The 26,901-nt window shown below is 42.3% G+C and overlaps 1 protein-coding gene across 6 annotated transcripts in view; it reads left to right on the top strand.

The window, feature by feature from the left end:
- The first annotated feature begins 1,040 nt into the window (after window positions 1-1,040).
- LOC132820996 (adhesion G-protein coupled receptor G2-like) overlaps window positions 1,041-26,901 on the top strand; it is a 199,843-nt gene continuing 173,982 nt past the window's right edge. For 5 of the 6 annotated variants that reach the window (XM_060833455.1, XM_060833452.1, XM_060833453.1 and 2 more), the window contains exons 1-3: window positions 1,041-1,566; window positions 9,849-9,946; window positions 24,292-24,930. In XM_060833455.1, coding sequence (XP_060689438.1) covers window positions 9,850-9,946; window positions 24,292-24,930 — 736 coding nt within the window. In that variant the 5' untranslated portion in view covers window positions 1,041-1,566; window position 9,849. Of the gene's footprint in view, window positions 1,567-9,848; window positions 9,947-24,291; window positions 24,931-26,901 lie in introns of those variants that run through there. The other variant, XM_060833456.1, reaches the window with a different exon arrangement.

The following is a 26,901-nucleotide window of genomic DNA, read 5'->3' as shown; positions in this document are numbered from 1 at the left end:
AGTTTGAACTTTACAGTGTCTGGCAAAGAAAAATAGTTGTCATTTCTGAACCACCTTATCACATCGATGAGAGATCACAAAGTACTTTACAATCAATTGATGCATTATGCAATTGATGAATAGATTTTAAAAATCTCAAAGTGGGAGGCAACTTCCAGAGTGCATGCTTTTAGAAATAATGCTCCGAAAGTTGCAGGATTGATAATAATGATTCTAAAGTGTTCAATGAGAACACATGTACATATACTTACATATTCTCATTATGTGCATGTGTCTGTATCCACTATATTGTACATTGTACAAACCTTATCTATTTAACTGGTTGAAAGGTCAGCTGCTCAAAATGTTAGCTGTTTCTCCCAGATGTTGTTAGGCATCTTGAGTATTTCCAGCATTTCTGATTGCCAGTACCTACACGGTTTTATTTTCCCATACATCCTACTTTGTAGATTGATATATACATAAGACGTATCGTATCAGTTGCATGCATGACACTGTGATCTTTTGCTATAAATTCTGTCTTATGATCCTGCTCCACACCCACTTGATGAAGGAACAGCGCTTTGAAAGCTAATGCTTCCGAATAAACCTGTTGGGCATAACCTGGTGTGTGATTTTTAAGTTTGTCAATCCCAGTCTAAGACCGGCATTTCCACATCATTCCCTCAGTACACCCCAAAGCATTTTAGACAGGCAATTAAATGTTTTTTTAAAGTGTAGAATGACATGACAAGTTTTATACCTATGTCCTAACATAGCATTCCCATTATAGTTTAATCGGCAGGAAAAATAAGATCATTCCATCATCGCTCTTTTTCAGACAAGCACGCAGATTCCAACAGTAAGTGGCTTCCTGAATTTATCAATTGTGCCTGTATATCGATCCTTTCCGATGAGGAAGCACGGCTCGGGGATCAAAGGATTGAATGAATCCCTGAATTTGGCCCCACCTTTGGGGCTGTTCATGCCTTGTTCTCACGCTGGTGCAGCTGCAGTTTGTCAGCGGGCGGGGCTCAAACTGTTGCACGTCTGATAAGCAGGAACTCTTCCCGAAACTCCGGCGAGAGGCTGGAATGTGGAGCATCTCCTGAGTTTGGGACCAAGCGCCGTGTCCGTCTCAGTCGCGGGCAGTCACGCTTGGCTGGGGAATCTCAGCCACTGTCCGGTCAAAACAGGACGCTCCGCAGAGAGCTGCTCGAACTGCGGGTTAATTGGCAAAAAGACAGGGACCTCAAACTGCTGCTGAACACACACAGAGAGAGAGAGAGAGAATCCTCACCGCGGATCCAATGAAACTCACCCTGTGCATGTGACCACAAGCTATTATCTCCAGACCAGGAAAACCCCCCTCTTAAGAAAATAAACAGAGAGAGAGAAATATTGGCTCTGAGCAGATTAGATCGAGGAGGGGAAACGTTTTATTGCTCTCCACACTGTCCAGTCCCAGGATAAAGCCTCAACCCCATACCCATCACTTCTCCCAAGACAAACGGAAGGGGATGATTCCCGAAGACTCCTCTCAATGAAAGAATGAATCTTCAACTTCAAAGATCCCAGAACGATAAGGTAAGGACAGTGTGCCAGGGCTGGAGGGGTGGAATTGCGGGAGAGAGGATTGCTGAGGAGAACCCTAAGTAATATCCCATCTTTGAATCTGTCCCCCCGAGGCGCGCACTTGCCAAGATTATTTCAGAGGAAAACTTCTCGTTTGTCTCAGAGCAAATGATAATGGTAAACTGGACATGGCCAGGGGACACACACTGTACCCAGGCACATGTATACACCCAGACCCAGACAGACACACACGGGGCAGGAGCACAATCACACACTCGGCACTGTCAGGTAAAGCAGCATCCGAGGAACAGGAAAATCGATCAGGAAACCTGGATGAAGGGCTCCGGCCCGAAATGTCGATTCTCCTCCTCCACGGATGCTGCCTGACCTGCTGTACTTTTCCAGCACCACTCTCTCAACTCTGATCTCCAGCATCTGCAGTCCTCACTGTCTCCTACAGCCAGGTAGACTCAGGCACATACGTACTCAGGATACAGACACGCACTGGCCATCAGGCACATACCCAAACTTGGACACAGCCAGAATCTCTCCCACAGCCATATAAGACCATAAGACCATAAGACATAGGAGTGGAAGTAAGGCCATTCGGCCCATCGAGTCCACTCCGCCATTCAATCATGGCTGATTGGCATTTCAACTCCACTTACCAGCGTTCTCCCCATAGCCCTTAATTCCTCGAGACAACAAGAATCTATCAATCTCTGCCTTGAAGACATTTAGCATCCCGGCCTCCACTGCACTCTGTGGCAATGAATTCCACAGGCCCATCACTCTCTGGCTGAAGAAATGTCTCCGCATTTCTGTTCTGAATTGACCCCCTCTACTTCTAAGGCTGTGTCCACGGGTCCTAGTCTCCTCGCCTAACTGAAACAATTTCCTAGCGTCCACCCTTTCCAAGCCGTGTATTATCTTGTACGTCTCTATTAAGTCTCCCCTTAATCTTCTAAACTCCAATGAATACAATCCCAGGATCCTCAGCCATTCCTCATATGTTAGACCTGCCATTCCAGGGATCATCCGTGTGAATCTCCGCTGGACATGCTGCAGTGCCAGTATGTCCTTCCTGAGGTGTGGGGACCAAAACTGGACACAGTACTCCAAATGGGGCCTAACCAGAGCTTTATAAAGTCTCAGTAGCACATCACTGCTTTTATATTCCAACCCTCTTGAGATAAGAGACAACATTGCATTCGCTTTCTTAATCATGGACTCAACCTGCACGTTTACCTTTAGAGAATCCTTGACTAGCACTCCCAGATCCCTTTGTACTTTGGCTTTACTAATTTTCTCACAATTTAGAAAGTAGTCTATGCTTTTATTCTTTTTGCCAAAGTGGAAGACCTCGCACTTGCTCACGTTAAATTCCATCAGCCATTTCCTGGACCACTCTCCCAACCTGTCTAGATCCTTCTGTAGCCTCCCCACTTCCTCAGTACTGCCTGCCTGTCCACCTAACTTCGTATCATCGGCAAACTTCGCTAGAATGCCCCCAGTCCCCTCATCCAAATCATTAATATATAATGCGAATAGCTGTGGCCCCAACACTGAACCCTGCGGGACACCGCTCGTCACCGGCATAACCAAGAATACAGACACAGCCGTACATAACCATATGTATGTATATATACACGCACACACAAACGCACTGGCAAGCCCGAGAAGCGAAATGGCATTGAATCAGACACACGAATGAAAGCAAAATGCTGCAGGTGTTAGGAATCCGACACAAATACAGAATGCTGGAGAAGCTGGAGGTCTGGCAGCATCTGTGGAGGTACAGAAGTAGCATAACGAGTCTGGTATGGCTTTTCAGAACTGATTGTGTGTATGTATGTGAGTATGTATATATATGTACTGTGTGTGTATGTATATGTATATATATATATATGTGTGTGTGTGTGTGTGTGTGTGTGTGTATATATATATATATATATATAAACCAAATATATATAGACACTTGAAAGAGTTCAGAAAAGATTTACAAGGATGTTGCCGGGGTTGGAGGATTTGAGCCACAGCGAGAGGCTGAACAGGTTGGGGCTGAGCGTTGGAGGCTGAGGGGTGTCCGTATTGAGGTTTACAAAATTATGAGGGGCATGGATAGGGTAAATAGACAAAGTTTTTTTTCCTGGGGTGGGGGAGTCTAAAACTAGAGGGCATAGGTTTAGGGTGAGAGGGGAAAGATATAAAAGTTTGCACATTCTCCTCGTGTCTGCGTGGGTTTCCTCCGGGTGCTCCGGTTTCCTTCCACAGTCCAAAGATGTGCAGGTCAGGTGAATTGACCATGCTAAATTGCCTGTAGTGTTAGGTAAAGGGACAAATGTAGGGGAATGGGTGGGTTTCACTTCGGCGGGTCGGTGTGTACTTGTTGGGCCGAAGGGCCTGTTTCCACACTGTAAGCAATCTAATCTAAAAAAAATCTAAAAATCTAAAAACTTTTTCACACAGAGGGTGGTACATGTATGGAATGAGCTGCCAGAGGATGTGGTGGAGGCTGGTACAATTGCAACATTTAAGAGGCATTTGGATGGGTATATGAATAGGAAGGTTTGGAGGGATATGGGCCAAGTGCTGGCTAATGGGAGTAGATTAATTTAGGATATCTGTTCGGCAAGGATGAGTTCGACCGAAGGGTCTGTTTCTGCACATGCACTCAAAACACAGGACACTGCCCCCCCCCAACCCCCCCACTACCACACACACACACGCACATGCAAACACACTCAAAACACAGGACACTGCCCCCCCCACCAGTATCCCCCCCCACACACACACTCAAAACACAGGACCTTGCCCCTCTCCCCCCCACCACCACCCCACACACACACACACACACACACAAAAAAACACAGGACACTGCCCCCCTCCCCTCCACCACCCCCCCCCCCCCCACACACACACACACACACACACTCAAAACACAGGACACTGCCCCACCCACCACCACCGCACACACACACTCAAAACACTGGACACTGCCACAAACACACATACACAGGCACACATACACTCACGCACAAAACATAGAACACAGCTGGGGGCGCATGCACACACATGGATACAAGTGACTCCACACAGAAACACACTTGGTCACAACCAGAAAGGTACAAACAAGAGACAGAGATTGTTCAGATCATCTTCCAACTAAACATTTCCCACATAAGAGTTTTTTTTTCCACCTTGTCAGTGCAGACTGTTCATTCGTATCAGTTATTGATCAGTCATGCTCCTAGTAAGGTGGAGACATTGTATCTCTTTAAAAGTAATTTGATCATGAAATTGTTAAAATCTCAATAGTTGCCTTATCACGGAAGTGGATGGAGACAACGGAAAGACTCTCATTGATTCGAGTTGGGAATGATGCTGTGATGTGCTCGTCCTGCTGTACTTCAGTGACCGTCTCCTTCTGTTCTGGCAGAGCAGCTTTACACTGGTGTTCGCAGACCCCTGCTGCCAGTTAAATTGAAAAACTTTTTTTAAAAAAAGGTTTTCCCAAGTCTTTACTGAGTAGGTGGTTTTCTTACCCCGCACACTAAACCGCTCAGGGAATTTCCTCTGTTGGTTAATTTCAGAGGAGCTGGGAGCACATTGTAAGGATTGGCATCTATCCAACGCCCAGTCACCTTTCCAAACGTCCGTGTCTTCTGTAACCAGAGAAGCAGCAGCAATCATGCAGAGAAAATTTAGACTCCACCTGACATATAGTTCCAAAATCTGATTTGACCCTGCTATGTGAAACATGTAAAATTCCCACTCTGTTTTACTGCATGGTGTTGGGTCACTTGATCTAACCAGGAGAGGTTGAGTGGTAATTGTGAGCCAACAGTAACAAGGTAGATTTGAATAACATCTTTGACCAAAACTAGATGTCCCACAGGAAAATTGACGATCACCAATGATTTGTCCAGATCCACTCACGTGAAGACCATGATCAAGAAACAACAACTCCTCTGCTTCCTCAAGAGGCTAAGGAAATTTGGCGTGTACATAAATATTTATAGATACACCATGTGGTTTGGCAACTGCTCTGCCCAAGACTGTAAGAAACTACCGAGAATCGTGAACACAGCCCAGACCATCACACAAACCAACCTTCCATTCATTGACTCAATCTATACCAACGTAACCAACGACCCCTGCCAGCGAGTTATGCTCTCCCTTCCACTCTCTTCCATTGGGCAGACATATAAAAGTTTAAATACATGTATGGACAGATTCAAGAACAGCTTCTTCCTCATTGTTATCAAACTTTTGAATAGATCTCTTTAATGTTAACGTTGATCTCTCTCTGTTACGCTCTATCCTGAACTCTGTTCTGTTACCCTGCCACACTTGTATAGTACGACTTGCCTGTATAGCACATGAGGCAACATTTGTTACTTTACCTCTGTTCAAGTGACAGCAATGAATCAAATCAAATCAAATTTTGACAAAGTGATAGCAAACATTAAAACTCTTGGTCAAATAGATTTTAAGGAGCACCTGAAAGGAGGTTAGAGAGGTTGAGGGTTAGGCAGGGAATTTCAGAGCTTAAGGTTTAATTGCAATCACTTCATATCAGCTTTGTATCAACAATACAAACTGAATTTCAAAACAGTTTGTAAGCAACTAATTATGTGCTGCTCTTTATGAATTGAACACAAGGTGCATACAGTAAGGTGCCACAGAATCAATTAAATGAATAACACATCTAGTTGCTTCCTGGTGGTTCTGGGCAAGACAGGATCATTCGTCTAGAATCCTGAGAAGCACCTCTCTTTTCAAATTCATTCTGTGTGGTGTTTATAGGACAACTGTGATCTCACTTTGCTTGCAGTTCACTGATGGTGAAGTTCTTCTGAGGTGATTGGAGGGTGTAAATGGCACAACATGAAAACAAGGTCTTTCTAATCCTAATCCAAATGTTTTTATGTTGTAGAAGAATCTTTTGTATTACATGAATGAATTAGGAGTCCCGATGATTGGAATATGTCTCATTTGTAATGCAGGGCAGATTACATAGCATCAGTAGTCCAAAAAAAAAGCTGCCTTCACACCTTTAATATCATTAGTCGCCAGTTTTCCTGATGTTGGCATAAGCCCACATAGATCTGCAATATCAGTACTGGAACTGCTTGGTTGTGGCTGGGCTACACAACCAATGGCAATGATAAAACCACCTCGTGATTTATCTTCATCTCAGCGCTGCGCAATTTGTTGGACCATGTTACATCAAAGAGTTTGGGCTGCTAGAAGCACTGAAATATATGGAGGTCCTTGGATGACATTGGAATGAAGATTCAAATTAGATCCACCACTGGGTCCAGGGATGTAACCAGATAATGGAGGGAAAGAAAGAGTTGCATTTATGTAGCAGCTTTCAGAACTTCAGGACTTTCCAAACCAATAGAGCCAATGAAGTACTTCTTATGAGGGTAGAGGCAGGCATTCATAATTTATCACATGGAGAAAGACACAACGCAACTCAACCTGTGCTATCCTGAAACATAAAGGACATGTTTTATGCTACTTAATGTCATTATACATTGTTCTTGAAAGAAAAACTGTAAATTGTAATGAATCCCAATTACAACATTCAATTAATAAACACCTCCTCTATTTTAAATGCAGTGAAAATGATTTGCTTGTACAACAAATGTTCCTAATTGAGCAAGTTATAGCAAAACCTATTTGAAACTATTAATGCTGAAACTTCTTTGTAAGTATACTTTGAGAACCTTACATTTATTGTGGTCTCAAAACTATTTACAGTAACAGAACAATTGAGATTTTTGAAGTAAGACAAAGTCATTTGTGTTGTTTTGACCATAACACCCTAACTTTTGTTTATAATGTAGTCTACTAAATACTTTGGTTTGGTGATGGATGGGGAGGGGCTGTATGGAAGACAGCATTATAGGTCACAGACAAATTTTGTGTAAAGAGCCAATCCAAAAGGACTTTAGATCTTTGTTGAAATCATATCTAGTATTCTTTCAGCATGGAAACAGGCCATTCGACACAATGAGCCCTCACCAACCCTCTGAACAGCATCTCAACCAGACCCATCCTCCTACCCTGCATTTCCCATAGCTAATACACCTAACCTACACATGCCTGATCACTATGGGTAATTTAGCATGTCCAGTCCACCCAACTTGCACATCTTTGTACTGTGGGAGGAAACTGGAGCATCCAACGCAAACCTAAACAGACATGGGGAGAACATACAAACTCCATGCAGACAGTCGCTGGAGGGCCGAATCAAACCTGGCTCCCTGGCACTATGCGGCATCAATGCTAGCCACTGTGCTGCCTATATCACTAAGCTGACAATTATTTCACTTCAGAAACAAATTGTGATGAGTATATATAACCTATCTCTGTCTCTGCCTTTTAGTGTTACCCAAAGTTTTAGCTGTAAACATAGACCCTTACTAGTCAGAATGACACTCCAACGAATTAGTCTCTCCCCTGTTTTTACTCCACAGTTCTGGAAAGTTTTCCTTTTCCAGTATATTTCCAATTCCCTTTTGAAAGTTGCTATTGAATCAGATTCCATGACTTTTCAAGCAGAGTATTCCAGCTTGTAACAATTTCTGGCACAACAGAATTCCTCCTCAGATGTTCCTTTGCTTCTTTTGCCAACTATCTTAAATCTATTATTTGACTGACACACTTGCCAGTTCAAATAGTTTCTTTGAATGTACTCTAATGAAGGCGTTCATGATTTTGGAAACCTCTATTAAATATCACTTGAGCAGTCTCCTTCTCTCAGCAGAACAATCCCAACATCTCTAGTTACCTCATTAATTACTAGGAGTAGTGATTTTGTAGGACTATGACAGATATTTTTTAATTAAAGCATATCCAAAATAAGTTTATATTTTCAGACAAAAGGTTAGAGTCTGTGAAGAAAATATACTCCTGAGGAATACATTGCTTGGATTATATCCTGAAATCCCTAGTCTAATTGTCTCAAATTTTCCTCTGCAGTTGCTAGTTTATTGGTAGTGCCAGTACAACATTTGTGCAGTTATGTGAATATGAGTTAAGCTGTCTGATCTTGCTACTATGGTGGGAAATGGGAAACTGGGAATATTTTCAATCGCAAATGGAACTGACTGCCATCGAGATTTTTTTTACTGATTTGAAAAGATGCTGAAGAACAGTCAGGTCCTTTCAATAAGAAATAACAGCCACAAAAGGAGTCCAGCTGGGATTTCAAAATGGACAGAAATGGGTTTTGTGCTGTCCTACTTTGAAGTAAAATCATTATAAGATCACCTTCGTTTGCATTGATCCCGAGGAGATCTTGTTACTAAGATCAACAGTTCTGAAATGCATTTTAGTTACAAGGACATGCTGCCTTGATCAGCGACATTGTGGTACCACTACTAAAATCAATAATGTGCACACTGTGTGCTTCAGTGCCTTACACAATATTTCTTTGAAACAAAACCCTTGAGATGATTAATCCCCTTTGATAGCTAAAGTAATTCTTTTGGTATTAACTTTTTTGATCTTATTTTTCATGACATTGGAAACCATTGCAGCATAACATTTCAACACAGAATTTGAGAAGTTTTTGTTCGGTGAGAATGTTCAGGGCTGTAAAACCAAGGCAGGTAGTTGGAACCAAGATACCGATCAACCACGACCTAATTGAAGAAGGGAATAAATCTGAGAGACTGAATGGCTTATGTCTGTTGCTAATATAGTTTATCGTAATGTTTTTACCTAAACATGGTATCTAATATTCAGCAGTCCAATCTGTTACTTCATGAGTAAATATATGAAACATGAACAATATTACTGTGGTTGTTCTATTAGCACAAACAAACCAATGACTTATAAACCAGGATTGCGGACATCAATCAACAATACACCATATCTTAAGTCAATGAGATTGGTAATGCCCATAGATATTCAGCATCATTTGGAAATTAAGTAACCCCTTTCCTTCCCTGTGCTTCAACTCCAGTCACTTGGCATATAATTTGTATCATTGATAGCTGCGAATTCAGCTGCCAGGGGATACCATGCTCTGGATGCCCTTGGTTAATGGGTCTACCTCTTCATTTCTCCATTTGCTTTAAGGTTTGCCTGAAAATTAATTTCTTTACCCATATTTTGCATGGTGTCTCCTGTCTTGATTAGATGTCCGTGAAGTGTTTTATCAATATCAAAGTACCTCATAAATTACGCACTGCTGTTTGCTCATTTTATGCAGCAGAAAACATTTGTTGCCCTAAGTATGTTCTAATTTTAATTGATTTTGCTTTTTTTTCTAGAATGATTCCCTGTGGAACACCATATTGCAGCTGGATGTATTCTAAGGTTCAAATTTCCTCTGCAGCTCTTCTCTTTCTTCTTGTCACTGTAAACCAAGGTACGAATCAAATATTATGCGTTAGTACTAATCTTTACCTCAGTTAAATTGCGCTATTTTTATTGAATGTGTTCTGTCAAACAGACAGCTTTGAAGTTGACCTCTCAACCCACTATCTTCAACTGGCCTTAAGTGGCAGTGCAATAGACTTATTCCAAGATGAATAAACGATGACGGTTCGAAGGGAGACCTGTTTGTTAGCTGACATGGTCATGATTGATTGAATTTCATTTACTCTTGAGGTGAATGTAGAAATGGAAACGTTTAAAAGTTGAAACTGTGCCCATTCAGCATACATTGGCTCAGTAAGTTTACTGCAGATAGACAGTAATGTGCAAAATATGATTCTCCTCATATTTAGAACATCACAGAATGTTGTATAGTAAGGAGAATTAAATGGTCACCAAGTGAGAATGAAAGAACAGATGGATGAATTAGAGGTGAAACATAACATGTTAGTTTTAAATTAATCATGTCTAATTGTATGCAAAGTGATGGTGTTACCCATAAAGAGGAAAAGATTAAAATTGGGGTTATTGGGTTAGTGGGTGCATGTTTATAATTTGTGCCTCTATAAAGAAAGTGTTTATAAAACACACAAGGATTAGCCCTATCCTTTACTGTTTTGTTTTGTGGGATAACATGTGCAAGTGACTGAACTGAGACTTCTGAAGCAGGTTGTTGAATGCAGGAGGAAGGAAGCAGTGAGGTAAAGTTGAAGTTTCAGATGCTTTTTGATAGATAAGGCTATGGTGACTGAAGACTGACCATCAATGGTGGACTGAGGTGAATTAACCAGTTATCAGAGAAACCAATGTTTGAAGCCACTTTTGGGAGTCAAATTGAGCTCAGAATTGTATTATTGAACAGAGTGTACATGATGGAATTCTCGATTGATAGTCTCTAACGTGTGAATGTTTACAAGGAGATAGTTTTAGATTAGATTAGATTACATTCCCTACAGTGGGGAAACAGGCTCTTTAGCCCAACAAGTCCACACCAACCCTCCAAAGAGCAACCCACCCAGGCCCATTCCCCTATATGCACTAGTTGTACTCAGATGTTCACCTTGACAGCCAAGGAGAAAAACAGGGTAAAATAAGTTTCAGAGGGTGGATGTATGGCAGTAAATGCTTCAGCAGCAAGGAGAAAGTTTCTCTGAGGTGGTGGGCATTAAAATTGCCCCCTTTTAACGTGAGCTATCTGAACAAGAATCAAGATGGGCAAGATAAGAGCAAAGATCAACTGCATACACGTGAACCTAGATCCCAAGCCCCCTGCTGGCACCAGGGGAGATTTGTATGCATTGATTTATTATATCGAGATATAGTGAAAAGTGATGTTTTACGCTATACAGGCAGAGTGTACCATACAAAGTGCATCAGGGTAGCAGAACAGAATGCAGAATACAGTGCTACAGCTGCAGAGAAAGTGTCGGGAGAGAGATCAGTGTGAACATTTGAGAGGTCTGTTCAAAAGTCTGATAATAGCAAGGGAGAAGCTGTTCTTGAATCTGTTCATATGTGTTCAAGCGTTTGGGTCTTCAGTCCAACGGAAGAGGGTGGAAGTTCCTATAACTGGGGTGGTGTGGAAAAGAGCAGGACAGAGGCTTAGTGTTTATGTGAACCTAGAAAGGATATTCTGCAATTTTGTTCCTTTTCCTACTCACTAGATCTATTGCTGGGAACTATCCCCAGCAGCAGGGATTCATCCTTCTTTGACTTCCAGGTATCTTACTGGCCTCCCGCATCCATTCCATATCCACCAGGAGGCTGATATAATTCTGTCCATGCACAGGAACTTGAGATGACTGTCTTCCAATGCACCAGCGACTTTGTTGTTCATGGTTGTAGTGGTCATGTGTTTGCAAGGTGCTTTTGAAGAATGCTTGACAACATGGTACACACCACTGCTTCTGTGTGTTAATGATGGAGGATGGAATTGTTTAAAGTGATGGATCTAGCAGGCTAGTTTTTGCTAAATGGTCCTGAACTTCTTGTGTTGCTGGAGCTTCAGCAAGTAGAAAGCATTCCATCATACTCCTGAATTGTCCTTTGCAAACAGGCTTTGGAAATGCAGAAACTAATTTACTCGAAGCAGTATACCCACCCAGTGGACACTGTATTTATGTATGCAGTTCAGTGAAGTTTCTTGGCAATGTGGGCACCTGGGATATTGATGTTGGGTTCTTGGCGATGGTCCTGCTATTGGATATCAAGAAAAGATAGTTAGATTCTCCTGTTGAAAATGGTCATTGTCTGGCACTAGTGGCACAAATGTTAGTTGTCATTTATCAGCACATGATTGCATATTCCCTGCTCTTGCTGCACGTTGGCATTGACTTCTTTCAGTATGTGAGGATGTGTGAATCATATCGAACACTGTACAGGCAGTCCCTTGATTGTGAATAGGTTCTATTGTTAAATCTGTTCAAAAACTGATTAGGATGCAAGTCAGAACACAATGCAGGATGATATAAAACAGTGTTTCTGAGTGCAGGAAACATATGCATGTTGAATCTTTAAAACTACACCCTGTATGAGATTGCATTTGTAAGTACAAGCTTTCAAATGTCCAATGTTTGTAAATCGGGGTCCCCCTATATGCTTGATTTTGGGAAGAAGGGAAGCTCATTGAAGCAGCAGAATAGTTAGATTAGGCGTGATAGTGAGACTGGTGTAAGGAACTCCTACTCCTGTATCCTGAGGGGAATCAGATAATCGGCCCACAAAAAATCGCAACCATTTTCCATTGCGTCAGGTGGAACATTGCCATTGGAGAACTTTCCCTGATTTCCATCGATGTTGGTTTTATTAGGGCTCTAGATGCCACACTTGGTCAAATATTTCCATAAATCCAAGGACTGTCACTCTCACCTCATGTCTGAATTTGGACCAAAGCTATAATGAAGTCCCAAACTAAATTTGAGTTCCTGCTAGAATCCAAACTGAGCATTGATGAGCAATTTTTCTATGAGTACTATTTGATAACATTGTCAGTAGTACCTTCCAACACGTTGCTGACGTTTGAGGGTAGACAAGTGGGTAGATGGTGGGAGAGATGCCAGTGCTATAGTTGTAATGGAATAGCTTGGCTAGGGGCACAGTTATTTCTAGAAAGGCAGAAACATAGAAAATAGGTGCAGGAGTAGGCCATTTGGCCCCTCAAACCTGCTCTATTATTCATTGTGATCACGGCTGATCATCCAAGTCAATAGCCTACTTCTACTTTTCCCCATAATCTTCTAAAATAGAAGCCTTCAATTCTATGGCCAGGAGAGGGGGTGGGGGAGTGGGCTTTTTTGGAGAGAGTGGGGGGTGGGGGGGGCTCTATAGCCTTGGCTGATATCCAATGCTTTCATCTACCTCTTGGAGTCATTGAACAAAATCAAATTGGCTGATCAAAGGCATTGTGATGGTAAGGAGACTGGGAAGAAAAATTTGTTTGCCTCTTCTGGCTGAATTGCAAATGCATCAGCCTCATCTTTTGTATCAACTTGCTGGACTCCCCTCCCACTTAGGATAGGAATATTTGTGGAGTCTTCCATATTTATTTGTTTAATTGTTCATGAAAAGTCTTGAATGGATGTGACATAATTGCAGAGCTTTGATCTATGAAACTCCTTTGCTCCATCACCAACAGTTGCCACTTTCTGGAACATGTGTAGCTCCATGTCGCAGTTGCACAAGATGGTGCATTATTTTGCGGTATGGATGATGCTGTTCCTGGATACCTCTTTTTCAAGCTCCACTTAATCAGAATTGCTCTCTGCAACTTGATGGAAACAACTGTGAGAAATTTGCCAAGCCATGAAATAAGAGGTCATGATAGAATATAATTCTGGTCTTGCTGATGGTCAACAATAGTTTAAAGATGTCCAGATTTGAACTGTTTAATCTCTCCAGAACCAATCGAAAATAAAATGGTGGTGGTGCTACACAACACAATGGAGACTTCACCTCCAACAAGGCTGTCTGCTGGTCATTCTTACTGATACTGTCACGGACAGCTGACTTACAGGCAACTTGTGTGGCACCAGCATAAATAGTAAGTGATAGACATGGTTAAGTGATACCACAACTAACGGATCAGATCCTGCCACATCTGACACAAATGGAAGTGAAGAACTAAACCACTCACTGGAGGAGGAGGGTTATTACTGATGGAGGAGTGCAGCACATCAGTACAAAAGATAAGGCTGAAGCCTTTGCAGAAGTCTTCAGCCAAGAGTGCTGAATGGATCTGTCTTGGATCCATCCAGAGGCTCGCAATATCTATGATGCCAGTCTTCAACCAATTTGATTCGGTCCCTGTAATATTAAGGAATGACAAGAGGTATTGCATACAGCAAAGACTTTGGGCCCCTAACAATATTCGGGCAATAATATTGAAGACTTGTCTCCAGAACACGGGCACCATGGTGGCTCAGTGGTTAGCATTGCTGCCTCTCAGTGCCAGGGACCCAGATTCGATTCCACCCCCAGGCAAATGTCTGTGTGGAGTTTGCACATTCTCCCTGTATCTGTGTGGGTTTCCCCTGGGTGCTGCAGTTTTTTTTTCCCACAGTCCAAACGCGTGTAGGTTAGGTGGATTAACCATGCAAAAATTACCCGTGGTGTTCAGGCATCTGTGTGGAAATGCAGGGTTACAGAGATGGGGTAGAAAGAGGGTCTAGGTGGAATGCTCTTTGGAGGGTTTGTGTGGATTTATTGGGCCAAATGGCCTGGTTTCCACACTGTAGGGATTGTAAAAAAAAACAAGTGGAGCACATTTGTGCAGTGACCCTAATCATGTTGTTACAGTACAGAAATAACATTGGCATCTACACAACAATCCAGCTAAGTCTTGAACACAAAACTGGGTGGCACGGTGGCACAGTGGATAGCACTGCTGCCTCACAGCACCAGAGACCCGGGTTCAATTCCCGCCTCAGGCAACTATCTGTGTGGAGTTTGCACATTCTCCCTGTGTCTGTGTGGGTTTCCTCCGGTGCTCTGGTTTCCTCCCACAGTCCAAAGATGTGCAGGTTAGGCGAACTGGCCATGCTAAATTGCCCCTAGAGTTAGGGCTGAAAGTGTGTTGCTGGAAAAGTGCAGCAGGTCAGGCAGCATCCAAGGAGTAGGAGAATTGACATTTCGGGCATGAGCCCTTCTTCAGGAATCAGCTGAAAATGTGTTGCTGGAAAAGCACAGCAGGTCAGGCAGCTGAAGAAGGGCTCATGCCCGAAACGTTGATTCTCCTGCTCCTTGGATGCTTCCTGGCCTGCTGCGCTTTTCCAGCAACACATTTTCAGCTCTGGTCTCCAGCATCTGCAGTCCTCACTTTCTCCTAGAGTTAGGGGAATGGGTCTGGGTGGGTTGCTCTTCAGAGGGTCGGTGTGGACTTGTTGGGCCGAAGGGCCTGTTTCCACACTGTAAGTAATCTAATCTAATCTAAAAAGCACATCAAAGTACCTGGCCAATTATTGTCTCTATGGTGTACACTCAATTAGTAAAGTGATAGAAGGTGTCATCGATAGTGCAATTAAGCAGCAGTTGCTTAGAAATAACCTGCTTACTGATGTCTAGTATGGGTTCTACCATGACATCTCATTTCCTAATCGCATTGCAGCCCTGGTTCAAACAGGACAAAAGAGCTGAATCCCAGTGGTGAGAAGAATGTGATTGCTCTTCATGTCAAAGCCATATTGAGCATTAGCAAAACCAGTGTCAATGGGGTTTGGCTGAAATCCCTCCTCCAGATGGAGTCATACCTGGCATGTAGGAAGCTGGTTGTGGTTGATGGAGGTCAGTCATCTGAGCTCTGGGACATCTCCATAGGAGTTCCTCAGGGTAGTGTCCTAGGTGCAACCATCTTCAGCTGCTTCATCAATAACCTTCTTCCATCATAAGGTCAGAAGTGGGGATGTTTGCTAATAATTGCACAACATTTTCAGCACCCTTTCATGATTGCTCAGATACTGAAGTAGTCTATGTCCAAAGGCAACAAGACCTAGACAATATCCAAGCTTGGGCTGACAAATGGCAAGTTACATTCATACCAGACAAATGCCAGACAACGACCATCTCCATCAAGGTAAATGTCGAGTAATAGTTCAGGGAAAGGTGTCTGGGTGGGTTACTCTTTGGAGGGTCAATGTGGACTTGTTGGGCTGAAGGGCCTATTCCCACACTGTAGAGATTCTATTAAAAAAAACTCTCTAAAAAATAAATCCAAATCCAACCATTGTCCCTTGATATTCAATGACATTATCGTCACTGAACCCTACATTGACCAGCAACTGAACTGGACTTGCCATACAAATCCTATGGTGCAAGAGCAGGCCTATGGCTAGGAATCCTGTAGTAAGTATCTCATATCCTCACCCTAAAAGTTTGTTCGTAATCAACTTTGGGATAAATCTTGAGTGTGATGAAATACTCCCCACTTTCCTTGTTGGGTGCAGCTCCAGCAACACAGAAAAAGGTTAGTACCATCCAGGACTAAGCAGCCCTCTCGATTGGCACTCCCTCTACTCTCAATTACTGCAGAAATTCTTCGTTCCTTCAGGGTCAATGAATCAAAGTCCTGAAACTCCCTCCCTAACAGTATTGTGGATTTTCCTACAACCAAATGGACTACAGCTCTTCAAGAGTACAGTTCACCTACCACCTTTATCATGGGCAAATAGGGATGAGCAACACAAGCTGACCCAGCCAGCAACACCCATGATCCAGCAATGAAAGTAAAATCTGTGACAAGTGGATTGGTGACGTTAAAGTTACATGCATTTTCCCAATTACTGTTCCTTTTACCGTGGGCCATATTCAATCTGGCAGCTAAGTCTCAAATATCTCATTCAGTAGTAGCATAACTGATACAGCCTCTTTGATGAGTGTTAAGATTTCCCATGCAATGTACTTTCAATGCTTTGCTCCTATCAATTATTCTCCTGAAAGAGCTTCATCACAGTGGGACACTAATTGAATTGGGGGAGCATGATGGTTGGCCATCAGAGTCATAGAGTCATAGAGATGTACAGCATGGAAACAGATCCTTCGGTCCAACCTGTCCATGTCGACCAGATATCCCAACCCAATCTAGTCCCACCTACCAGCACCTGGTCCATATACCTCCAAACCTTTCCAATTCATATACCCATCCAAATGCTTCTTAAATGTTGCAATTGTACCAGCCTCCACCACATCCTCTGGCAGCTCATTCCATACATGTACCACCTTCTGCGTGAAAAGTTGCCCCTTAGGTCTCTTTTATATCTTTCCCCCCTCAACCTAAACCTATGCCCTCTAGTTCTGGACTCCCCAATCCCAGGGAAAAGACTTTGCCTATTTACCACGCCCCTCATAATTTTGTAAACCTGTATAAGGTCACCCCTCAGCCTCCGACACTACAAGGAAAACAGCCCCAGTCTGTTCAGCCTCTCCCTATAGTTCAGATCCTCCAACCCTGGCAACATCCTTGTAAATCTTTTCTGAACCCTTTCAAGTTTCACAACATCTTTCCGATAGCAAGGAGACCAGAATTGCACACAATATTCCAACAGTGGCCTAACCAATGTCCTGTACAGCCACAACATGACCTCCCAAGTCCTGTACTCAATGCTCTGGCCAATAAAGGAAAGAATACCAAACACCTTCTTCACTATCCTATCTACCTGCGACTCCACTTTCAAGAAACTATGAACCTGCACTCCAAGGTCTCTTTGTTTAGCAACACTCCCTAGGACCTTACCATTAAGTGTATAAGTCCTGCTAAGGTTCGCCTTCCCAAAATGCAGCACCTCACGTTTATCTGAATTAAACTCCATCTGCCACTTCTCAGCCCATTGGCCCATCTGGCCCAGATCCTGTTGTAATCTGAGGTAACCCTCTTCACTGTCCACTACACCTCCAATTTTGGTGTCATCTGCAAGCTTACTAACTGTACCTCTTATGCTCGCATCCAAATCATTTATGTAAATGACAAGAAGGAGAGGACTCAGCACCGATCCTTGTGGCACTCCACTGGTCACAGGCCTCCAGTCTGAAAAACAACTCTTCACCACCACCCTCTGTCTTCTACCTTTGAACCAGTTCTGTATCCAAATGGCTGGTTCTCCCTGTATTCCATGAGATCTAACCTTGCTAATCAGTCTCCCATGGGGAACCTTATCAAACACCTTACTAAAGTCCATATAGATCACATTACTGCTCTACCCTCATCAATCCTCTTTGTCACTCCTTCAAAAAACTCAATCAAATTTGTGAGACATGATTTCCCACGCACAAAGCCATATTGACTATCCTGAATCAGTCCTTGCCTTTCCAAATACATGTACATCCTGTCCCTCAGGATTCCCTCCAACTCCCTCCTGCCCACCACTGATGTTAGGCACACCGATCTATAGTTGCCTGGCTTGTCTTTACTGCCCTTCTTAAACAGTGGCACTATGTTTGCCAACCTCCAATACAAATATTGGACGATACAAATATCTCAGCAAGAGGCCCAGCAATCACTTCTCTAGCTTCCCACAGAATTCTCATGTACACCTGATCAGGTCCTGGGGGTTTATCCACCTTTATGCGTTTCAAGACATCCAACACTTCCTCCTCTGCAATCCTGCAGTGTGAAGTATCCTTGCCCCTCTTACTCAGAGGATTGACCATTGCATTTTGGTTAGTACTGCTGCCTCTCAGTGTCAGGGAATCTGGGTTCGATTCCAGCCTTGAGTGATTGTCTGTCTGTGTAGAGTTTGCACGTCCTCCCTGTGAATGTATGGGTTTCCTCCCACAGTCCAAAGATGTGTGACTTAGGTGGATTGGCCATGCTAAATTGCCCATAGTATGCAGGGTAGGTGGATCGGCCCTGGAAAATGTACGGTTATGGGGATAGTTGGGGGAGCTGAATCTGGGTGAGATGGTCATCGTACATTTGGTTCAGACTCAATGGGTTGAATGGCCTTTTTCTGCATTGAGGGATTCTATGGTTCATATTCAACATTGAGGACTTTCAGGGTCAGTCTGTGCTATACCAAATCTTTATCATTTGATGGTATACCACTATGCCACCATCTCTGAGTCTGTTTTGTTGTGGCAGAGGACATGCTCAGAAACAAAAGTAAAGGACTTTGGAACATTAGCCAAAATGTGTTATTCCACAAACATGTCTATGTCTATGACTAAAATATGACAATGTTTGATTACTGTCTGGGACAACCCTCTACATTGACACAATCCTCGAGATGGTATTGAGGAGGACTCTGCAGGATTAAAGACATAGAGTCATACAGCAGGGAAGAGGCCCTTTAGCTCATTGAGTCTATCAGTTTTTAGCTGTCCTATCTACACTCCTGTCAGTTTCCAACACTTGGCCCAAAGACTTGAATGTAATGATATTTCAAGTGCTCATCCACATACCTTTTAAAGATTGAGAAGTTTTCTGCCACAACTACCCTGCATTCCAGATTCACACCACCCTCTGGGTGAATTTTGTTTTTCCTTATATCCCCTCTAAACTTTCTGCCCTTCACTTTAAAATTCTGCTCCCTCATATTGACCCTTCAAGTCAAGGGAAAAACTGCTTTCTATCTATGCCTGTCATCATCACATACCCCGCAATCAGACGTCTCTTGGCCTTCTCTCCTCCAAAGAAAACAACTCGAGCCTATCCACCCTCTCATTGAACGAGTTGACTCGGCTGGATGTGCCTTTGACTTTTCCAACATTTATGTTGATGTTACTTGGAATATTGTGTTCAGTTCTGGTCACCTCATTATAAGAAAGATGTGGAAGCTTTAGAGATGGTGCAGAGGAGATTTACCAGGGTGCTGCCTGGACTGGAGGGCATGTCTAATGAAGAAAGATTGAGGCTTCTCTCATTAGAGTGAAGAAGAATGAGAGGTGACTCGATAGAGATGTACAAGCTGATGAGATGCATAGATAGAGTGAATAGTTGGAGACATTTTCCCAGGGTGGAAATGGCTATCACAGGGGGGCATACTTTTAAGGTGTTTGGAGGAAGCTTTAGGGGAAATGTCAGAGGTCAGTTTATTACCCAGAGGTTGGGTGTGTGGAATGCACTGCCAGCTATGGTAGTAGAGTCAGATTCATTCGGGACATTTAAACGATTCTTGGATAGGCACATGGATGACAGTAAAATGAAGAGTATGTAGGTTAGTCTGATCTTAGAGTAGGGCAAAATGTCAGCACAACATTGAGGGCTGAAGGGCCTGTACTGTACTGTTCTGTTCTATGTTCTATGGCAAAAGTGAGGATTGCAGATGCTGGAGATCAGTGTCTAGATTAGAGTGGTGCTGGAAAAGCACAGCAAGTCAGGCAGCATCCAAGGAACAGGAAAATTGACGTTTCAGGCAAAAGTCCTTCATCAGGAACTTCTCTCCATCCCGGAGGCTCCGTGCCTTCATTCCTGATGAAGGGTTTTTGCCTGAAACGTCGATTCTCCTTCTCCTCGGATGCTGCCTGACCCGCTGTCCCTTTCCAGCACCACTCTAATCTGTTATACATTCTATGCTGACTATGTCAATCCAGTTTTATTATTGCTTTTTACAGAGACTCAAACAATCAATTGATTTCCTTAGCCAGACCAGATAAAATTTCCTTCCTTCGGGAACATCAGTGAAAAAGTTGATGTTTTTCATAACAAGTTTCATAGTTTCACAGCCTGTTTTTTTTGTGTGATCTCTTTAATCAATTGGAGCTAAATTTCCTATATGCTGCACTGGATGATTATTCCATGTATCTGGCTGATAATGGTTATGTTACAGAACTATGTCTGACATTCTCATGGGTGTGCACTGGATTGACTTGCTGAGCCACATTGTATTATCGCTGTAAAGAACAGTATTGTTTCATATTTGTGAACTAAGGAAGTAATTTTTAATAGGTCAATTTTCTTTGAAAGCCATGTCTGATGCTGCAATTTGACCTGACAGTTAACACTCATGTTTGTTAATAGAGATCAAGCAATAAGCACCTGTTCGAAAGACAGGTTGATGACATCAGTATGATGACATCAGTGGGCTAAAGATAAAAATAAAAATAAAATGTGCCAGAACCTCTCCTCTTACTGTTAACACCATCCCAGGAAAGTGATCATTGATTATGCCTAACGTAATGCTGAGGTATTGCCTGGTTAAAGTTAAGGAATGTTTCCATTCACACCCTTTACACAATCTGTAGTTGATGCTCACTCCAACTTGTTTGTCAGCACTTGAGTCCAATGACCTCAACCATGTTGTCATAGTTGTACAAAACAATTACAAAACAGAAAAGGAAAACCACAGTTTTCTCCATGTAACAAGTTCTAAAAGTTCATCCCAATGCACACAACTAGCTCTATGAAAGTGTTTTCAGCAGGTCTATTCTCATTCAATTTGAAAACTTCTTTAGGTATGAACATTTAAAGCATTAAAATTAGGACCAAATGTAGGCCAATCAGCCCCCTGAATGGCTCTGCCATTCAGTAGCTGATCTCATTGTGGATTCTGTATTCCTGTCTGCCCCTGTACTCTTTGACTCCATTTTCAGTCGGAAATCTGTCCAACATAACCTTAAAAATACTTAATGACACTGTCTCCACTGCTCTCTGAGGAAGAAAATTCCAGAGTAGCAACCCTCTGAGAGGAAAAAATTCTTTGCAACTCCAGCTTAAATGGGACACCACTCATTTTTCAAACAGCTTCCCCTTTTCCTTGTCTATCATACAATGTATTAACCCTTTCAGCACCCACCTCATCAACTCTCCTCAAGACTCCATTTGTTTCAATGAGATCGCCTCTCCATGTTCTAAATGTCCATTCTTTCTTCATAATTTAATTCCTCTATCCCAAGGATTAGTCAGATGAACATTCTCTGCCCTGCTTCTAATGCAACTATATTCTTTCTTAAATGAGGAGTCTGAAACTGTGTACAGCATTCCAGATGTGGCCTCACCAACGTCCTGTGCAATTGTAACAAAACACTCCTACTATTGTATTCCAGTCCTGTCTTAATAAACAACAACATTTGCATTCCTAATCATTTGCTGCACCAGCCTACTAACATTTTATGATTCATTAACTAGTGCATCCATATCCCAATTTTACTGTCACTCTCTAGTTAAATAAAATGTTGCTTTCTTATTCTTCCTGTCAATATGTGGATTCCACTTGCCAAATTTTTGCCTATCTTAACTTGCTTAAATCCATTTACAAACATCTGCTCTCATTACAATTGCTTTCCTACCTTTCTTTGCATTATCAGCAAATTTAGCAACAACGCTTCATTCTAAATATGCAGTGAAAAATACTCTGGTGGAAGCTAAATTAGATAACCCTAACAATGTGTACATGATCATGAAATACAAAGAACTTACACCCATTCAATGTATATTTGGGTGAAGGATCATTGGACCCAAAACATTAGCTCTGCTTTTTCTCCAAAGATGCTGCTCGACATGCTGAGCTTCTCCAACAATTTCTGTTTTTGCATCAATTTTATACTGTTTATTCATCTGTGTCTTTGCTGGGCAGTCTGTGTGGAATGACTAAAAGCTTATGGAGGAGGAGAAAAAGTAGAATATGAGAGAAAGTGACTGATCAAATGTAAAAGCAGATAAGATATATTTTGATTCCTGAAAAGGAAAATAATTGACTTAGTGAACACAGAAAGTGAATCTGGGAAATTAATAATAGAACTAAGGAGATGACAAATGAATCAAAAATGTGTATAGAATTGGCCTTCATGTTAAAGATAACATAAAGTCATCATCTTCCCACTCCCTCATTAGAGAAAGAGACAACTGAAGGTCATGACACCAAGGCGAGGGTCAGGTTGAGAAGACAGGAGATTTATGGTAACCTGAACTGGTGTAGGAATTGAACTCATATTGTTGATGTTAATGTGCATCACAAACTAGTCGACCATCCAACTGAGCTAACCAACCTACAGTGGGTATATGAGTAACGTAGCTGCACCAGGGGCACCACTGGTATCAAATTAGCATTTGCCCCTGAAGCATGCCTTCAGGGAACATTCATTGAAATCGTACTAATGCCTTCATTACTATGTATCTGGCACAACTCACCTCACAAATAAGTCATGGACACTATTTCAGATCTCGTAGAGAACCCAAAAAGTGAATGTCATTGAGCTCAAATTTTGATGTGTCCACAACATCAAGCTTTGTAAATATAAATCGTCTTTGAACAGAGGACTGAAACAGTTTTCTATTATGTAATCCATTGGCACCACCTTTGCCTTTGTGTCATTATTAACCCATTTCTTCTAAATGGCTTAATGCACGCATGACACTGCATTTGGAGTTTGAGTGTAAACATTGTTAGTTGGAATAAATATACCTGCTCAAACAAAGTGCCATATTGCAGTGAGCTTCTGATAATGAGTTGAGTCAGAAAATCACTGAAAACAAAAATGAAAACTTCACAACTTGATGTAAACTGAAGTTAAGTGCAAGTAATTGGTATACTGCCAGTATTATTAGCAAACAACTGTTTACAGTATTCATTCGTCCTTCGATTATTTTAATGAAGATTTTAATCCACGTTGTTTAAATAGTGTTAAAAGTACCGATCTTCACTACAGCCATTTTGGAACTTCTATCACAGACACCAACATTCAACCATGCATCTCTGTAAGTAATGGTCATACTTATGGAGAAAAGACAGCAGTTACTGAACTGTCTCTATACTATCAGATTTGTGTGAAATCATCATGCAGGCAAATCAAAGTTTCCAGTAATTCAACAGTGGAAGAGCCAGTTATTTTTGAACTATGATACACTCACTGCTTTAAATGAGAGGGTCAGAAACCAGCATTACTTTATTTTAACCCAGAGTTGATACTTACACATTCTCTCCATGACCACACAATACGACACTTTGAACTCTGACCCTACCTTATGCAAATGTTGTTGAAACACATGGAACTTTTGTCGCTTTCAGACTCAATTTTTCCCATCTGCCCCCCCCCCCCATCCTTTATATTCTATAAACTTTTAAATTAATTTTAAAAAGTCATCATATTCAATTGTATATCATCTCCTGCTCATTAGTACATTTTTCATTGGTCTATTCCCCAAAGCACTTACTTCAAAACACTTGTCTTCAACCAAGGAGTTATCACAGGCAAGGTACAATTAAGTTCCTATTGTGCACACACTTTCCCAGCAGACTAACCTAGACCAAGAGATGAGAATGGTGTTCGGAAGCAGCATTTTTTCAAATGAAATAGAAATTGTTCTTTGACTTTTGGCTGTTGAGCATTCAAACATCTTTCTTCTTTGATCTGAAACTCCAATGGCGATGATCACTTGTTAATTTTGTTTTCTTTATCTTCCCATTCCTTCAGGAACATGCGATTCACTCAAAGGTCAAAAAGCAGTTTTCCAGCTTTATGCACCAGATGAATATGGGACGCTGTCACCAGAAGTAAACATTCCTTCACTTGGTAGTTTCACACTCTGCATAAACATCAGGCTAAGACAGAATAATAAAGATGGGATGGTAGTATTTACCTATAATACAGACATGAAACGTGCACGTTCTGTACCCCATCATGAACTTGGCATCATGATAAAAAACAGAAAACCCAGAATCTGGTTGTTTCATAAGCAGATTGATGTAGAGAATGGTATTTCCTTAGGTAATTGGCACACTGTGTGCTTAACGTGGAATGGAAATACTCGTGAAGCACATGTATACTTGAATAAAATACATGTGCTTTCAAGAACACTGAACAATGCTTACAGCCTTGCCCACAATGGTAGCTTGGTTCTTGGTCGAAAGCACAGTCGAAGGGCTGACCGGTTGAGATTGGATCGGAAGATATTTGTTGGAGACTTGTATTTGTTCAGATTGTGGGATTATGCAAAAGGACATCAGTCAATATTGCAACTGGACTGTGAAGATGGAAATGTCGTCACCTGGGACAGCTGGCAATGGGACTTTATGGGATCAATATTGAAATACGATCCCTCACTGCCTTGCAGTAAGTACCCCTCCCTTCATTAAATCATTAATTTAAGATGTGATCTTTTCACAAAATTGAACAGAACTAGAGTTGTAATGCCACAGTTACGGTAGCACTGTGACAAATTAACATGACAAAGCATTTTCATTTTATTTCCTCAGACAAAAAATGGTAAATTTCTCCTGTGGTATTTCTGCCCAAGTTGGACCATCAAATCTAGTTAGCAATTTTCTTCTTTCTTAAATGTGGGAATTTTTCTCTTTTCCTAATTAATGGATATTATCCAGTAGTTCAGTAACATTACAAAATCTTTTGCTACGTTTTTGCTTTTTCCACCTATAGTGAACTATGCTTTATCAAGGACATTCTACCAACATTTTTAGCCAATCACAAACTGTCAAAGCACTGTACAACTCACATCCTGCCAAGTTCCACCCAGTCACCTAGTACCGCAGAACGATCCTATCACGTTCCACGAAAATGTTCAAATAATGCAAAGTACTGCAGACGCTGGCAATAACAAAAGTAAAGTAGAGGGTGCTGGAGAAACTCAGCAGGTCCAGAGACAATAGCAGGCCCCGAAGCAAAGTTAATATTTTGAGTTCACTCCTTGGAACAGAAGCAGGAGAACAGTCAATCCAGACTCAGAACATTCACTCTGTTTCTCTCTCCACAGATGGTGCCAGACCCTGTTGACTTTCTCCAGTACTCTCTGTTTTTGTTTCTATTAAAGTGTTCAATCAATTCCCAATCAAGGAAAATGATTATCTGTGATGCAGTAGCTATGACAACTTGGTGCAGCTCAACATTCACTGCAAAAAAGTTATAGTTGTTCCCAAAAACACAAGGAAACTAATTACAAATCTGTTGATAAACTTCATTTCATCAGCTACATATTTTGTCATCCTATAAAGTACTTCACTGAATCTTTGAGCGTTATGATATATGATTCCACACTATACTGTCCAGTTTCCATCTGAACTGCTGACATCCTGTAAGTATTTCATGTAAGCAATCAAAATCCACGTACAGGGGAACCTCGATTATCCAGATGTAATGGGCAGGCACTATCTCGTTCAGATAATCGATTATTCGGTTAATCGATTAAATGCCTTTCCTCTGGGGCTCGGAGTTTTTAACGTCTGCTCCCCATTCAGGGGATGGCAGCAGCACACAGCGCATGAACACCCACCCCAACCCAGTCCAACACGGACCCCCCCACCCCCATCCCCGTCCAATACCGCCCCCCACCCCCAATTCCGTCCAATACCGCCGGCCGCATCCCAACCCTGTCCAATACCGCCCCCCAACTCCAATACCATCCAACACCTGCCCCCCTACCCCCATCCCCGTCCAGTACCGTCCCCCTACCCCCAACCCTGTCCGATATCACCCCCCCACCCCCATCCCCATCCAATACCGCCCCACCCCCAGCCCAACCCCGTCCAATACTGCCCTCACCCCCAACCCTGTCCAATACCGTTGCCCAGCCCCAACCCCATCCAATACCGCCCCCCGCCCCCAATTCTGTCCAACACCCACCCCCAACACCGTCCAATACCACCCCCTGCCCCCAACCCCGTACATACACCTGCCCCTCCCCCCCCCCCCCCCCCCCCACCACCACTCCCTCTCTGGGGCAGCTGGACTGTACACAAACAACAAGACTGCAGCAGCTGACACACACACACACACACCTATTACTGCAACATTCCTGTACAGGACAATGTTCAATCGATTATCTGGGGAAGGGAGGTTTAGGGTACACCCCTGTGTAGAACTCCAGGAAAAGTGTGAGGAGAGAGAGCACGCAAGCAGACACTCATTTGGAGATGGTGCCTGTCTAATGACTGTAAACAAAAGACGCAATCTCTGTTGAAAACACATCTTTGATGTAATGTTTCCATTGGGACCTCAGATCTCCTTTGGATAATCTGATTTTCAGATCATTGGTATTCGGATAATCGAGATTCCTCTGTACACAAGAGT

The sequence above is a fragment of the Hemiscyllium ocellatum genome, chromosome 12 (assembly GCF_020745735.1).
Source record: "Hemiscyllium ocellatum isolate sHemOce1 chromosome 12, sHemOce1.pat.X.cur, whole genome shotgun sequence".
Taxonomy (NCBI): domain Eukaryota; kingdom Metazoa; phylum Chordata; class Chondrichthyes; order Orectolobiformes; family Hemiscylliidae; genus Hemiscyllium; species Hemiscyllium ocellatum.
Note: the sequence above shows the minus strand (reverse complement) of the source record. Positions and strands in the feature narration are given on the sequence as shown.